Source organism: Rhea americana, unplaced genomic scaffold (genome assembly GCF_003343005.1).
Source record: "Rhea americana isolate MKP2758 unplaced genomic scaffold, rheAme1 scaffold_189, whole genome shotgun sequence".
NCBI classification, from domain to species: Eukaryota; Metazoa; Chordata; class Aves; order Rheiformes; family Rheidae; genus Rhea; species Rhea americana.
Window position 1 is genome coordinate 1,762,574 of NW_028186027.1, and position 2,653 is coordinate 1,765,226.

At 60.0% G+C, this 2,653-nt stretch overlaps 1 protein-coding gene across 1 annotated transcript in view; it reads right to left on the reverse strand.

Moving 5' to 3' along the window:
• Positions 1–534: 534 nt before the first annotated feature.
• The window catches only part of CSF1 (colony stimulating factor 1), a 4,384-nt gene continuing 2,265 nt past the window's right edge, over positions 535–2,653 (reverse strand). The window contains exons 5-8 of the mRNA XM_085302292.1: positions 2,371–2,498; positions 1,837–1,892; positions 1,670–1,722; positions 535–1,525 (exon numbers count right to left, since the gene is read on the reverse strand). Of these exons, the coding sequence (XP_085158418.1) occupies positions 1,671–1,722; positions 1,837–1,892; positions 2,371–2,498 (236 nt within the window). The 3' untranslated portion in view covers positions 535–1,525; position 1,670. The remainder of the gene's footprint in view (positions 1,526–1,669; positions 1,723–1,836; positions 1,893–2,370; positions 2,499–2,653) is intronic.

Consider the following 2,653-nt stretch of genomic DNA (forward strand, 5'->3'; position numbering starts at 1 on the left):
GAGAGCGGTGCCRGGCTCGGCTCGAAGCAGCTGCTTCCCTGCCCTCCCCCCCCCGCCCCGTGCACCCATTTCGGGACCCTCATGGCGTCCCCCAAGCCTGGGGGGGGGGGGGCAGGACGACCCGCACACGCCGCACACGCCAAACCAGCTCCCTCATTACAAAGTGCTACACGTCCGCGTTTATTATTAATATTAAATATACAAGCTGTTTTCTATTTCTTTTTTAAATAGACTTTTTTTTTAAAAAAAAAAAAGGAAAAAAAATAAAGGAAAAAAAAAAAAGAAAGAACCCACAAAAAAGGCAAAAATGAAACCGTCCCCAGCAAAGCGGGAGGCTCCGCCGGGGGCCGCGGGAACGCCGCCCCCGGCGCGAATCGCCGCCGAGCCCGGGGGCTCGCGCCCGCAGCCGGCCTGAGCCACGCGGCCATAAATACGCATATCAAAATTAGTATTAATGCTTTCTTTTTAAAAAAGAAAGAAGAATTTGGTCTGTCCACGTATTCTCCGCTGTATATATATATATATATATANAAGTGCTACACGTCCGCGTTTATTATTAATATTAAATATACAAGCTGTTTTCTATTTCTTTTTTAAATAGACTTTTTTTTTAAAAAAAATGTATAAAATAATTTGACTCCTCTTCATGTAAAAAAAAATAAAGGAAAAAAAATAAAGGGAAAAAAAAAGAAAGAACCCACAAAAAAGGCAAAAATGAAACCGTCCCCAGCAAAGCGGGAGGCTCCGCCGGGGGCCGCGGGAACGCTGCCCCCAGCGCGAATCGCTGCCGAGCCCGGGGATTCGCGCCCGCAGCCGGCCTGAGCCGCGCGGCCATAAATACACATATCAAAATTAGTATTAATGCTTTCTTTTTAAAAAAGAAAGAAGAATTTGGTCTGTCCACGTATTCTCCGCTGTATATATATATATATATATATATATTAAAAAAAAAAAAATCCTTCGAAACCCAAGAGCGGCGTGGGCCAAACTTCACATTCGGGGGCGGCCCGAGTCCTGCGCGGGCTCCGGGGCTGGCGCCTCCCGGCCTCGGCTCTTCCCGCCCGGAGCCGCCATCCAGCTCGGGTACCTGGCACCGCCGGGCGCCGGCGGGACGGACGCCCGGACGCCGCCGCGGGGCTTTAAATATTCACAGTGCGCGTGCGGTGCGTTGGGGGGGGGTCGGGGAGCTCGTTCCCGCGGCGCCTCCGGAGCACCCCGGCCGTCTCCGCCACCGCCGCCGAGCCCTTCGGAGCCGGCCCGACGTCTCCCGGCCGCCGGCGCCGTCCGTTTGTCCTTTCCCGCTAGGTTTGGGGGGGGAGGGGGCCGCTTTTTGGGGTTTTGGGGGGGGTTGGTTTGGCTGGGTTATTTTGCTTGTTTTTTGCCTCCGGCCCCGCTGGTTTCTCTCGCCGCCGGCGCGGGGCGAAGCGGGGCGAGCGGGCGAGCATCACCGCCGCCGCCGCCGCCGCCGGGAGCGTCCGCCGGGCTCCGTGCAGCCCCCGAGCAGCTTCACGTCCCGCCTCGGACCCTGGGGAGAAACGCGGAGCGGGAGGCACTGAGCTCCGGCCGAGCGGATCCATGAAAACCCATCGGGGAAAATAAAGAACGGATTTTCCCCGCTCGCGAAAAACAAAAAAAAAATCACCGCGCCAGCCCGGCGCGGCTTCCTCACCTCATAGCTCCGGCATCTCCAGCTCCGCGCCGTCCCGGGCTGCCCGCAGCGCCCTGCGGAGCGAAGCCGAGAGCGGCTTTAGGGAGCGGGGACGCCTCGGGGGGTCCCTCATCCTCCCCCCCCAAACCCTCCGCTCCGCCCCGGGGACGCGCCGCCTGCGAGCCCACCTTCTCTCCGGCTCCTCCGGGTCGCGCTCGCTCTCATCCAGCCGCCGCTCCGGCACCTGGAGGAGGGGAAGACGACGGAAGGGAAGAGGGATGAGGCGGGAGGAAGGCTCCGTGCGCGTGTGTGCGCCCCCCCCACACCCCCAGCCTCCTGCCCGAGGAGCCGCCGGCGCGGCCGGGACGGGGCCGCTGCTCCCACCCGCGGCGGTCAAAGGCAGACTTGAGCCAGGGGCAGAAATTAATAATATTAACAATAATAATAGTAATAGTAATAATAATGATGATGATGATAATGGTAATAATAATAACGAAAATAATAACAACATTGTTAATAAGAATATTATTAATATTAATCATACAATCCCCCAAGCGTCCTGCCACCCCGCTCGCCGGCCCGACCCCGCAAGCAGCCCCAAAGCCCCAGAGCCCAAGGGGGGCCCGGAGGCCGGGCAGGGGGAGGAAGCCGGGCCGGCGCCGCGGAGCCCGTCCCCCCCCTTTTTTTTTCCTCTGCTCCCCGGGGGCCGAGGCGTCCCTTACCCTGCACTTGTACTTGTAGAAGAGCAGCCCGCCCACGGCCAGCAASACGGCCACGACGCTGGCCGCCGCGACGTACGGCAGCGGCTGCCGGCGGCTCTCGGGGCTTTTTGGCTCCTTCCTGCGCTGCTCTGCGCTCGGAACAAAGCGGGAGTCAAGGCTGGGCCCGGCGCCCTGGGGCTCTCGCAGCAGCCGGCTCGGCCGCCAGCCCCCGCGCCGCCCGCCCGGCCGCTCCGGCGGCTCGGCCATCCTGGAGAAACGGAGCTGCGCGCCGGGCTCGGGCGTC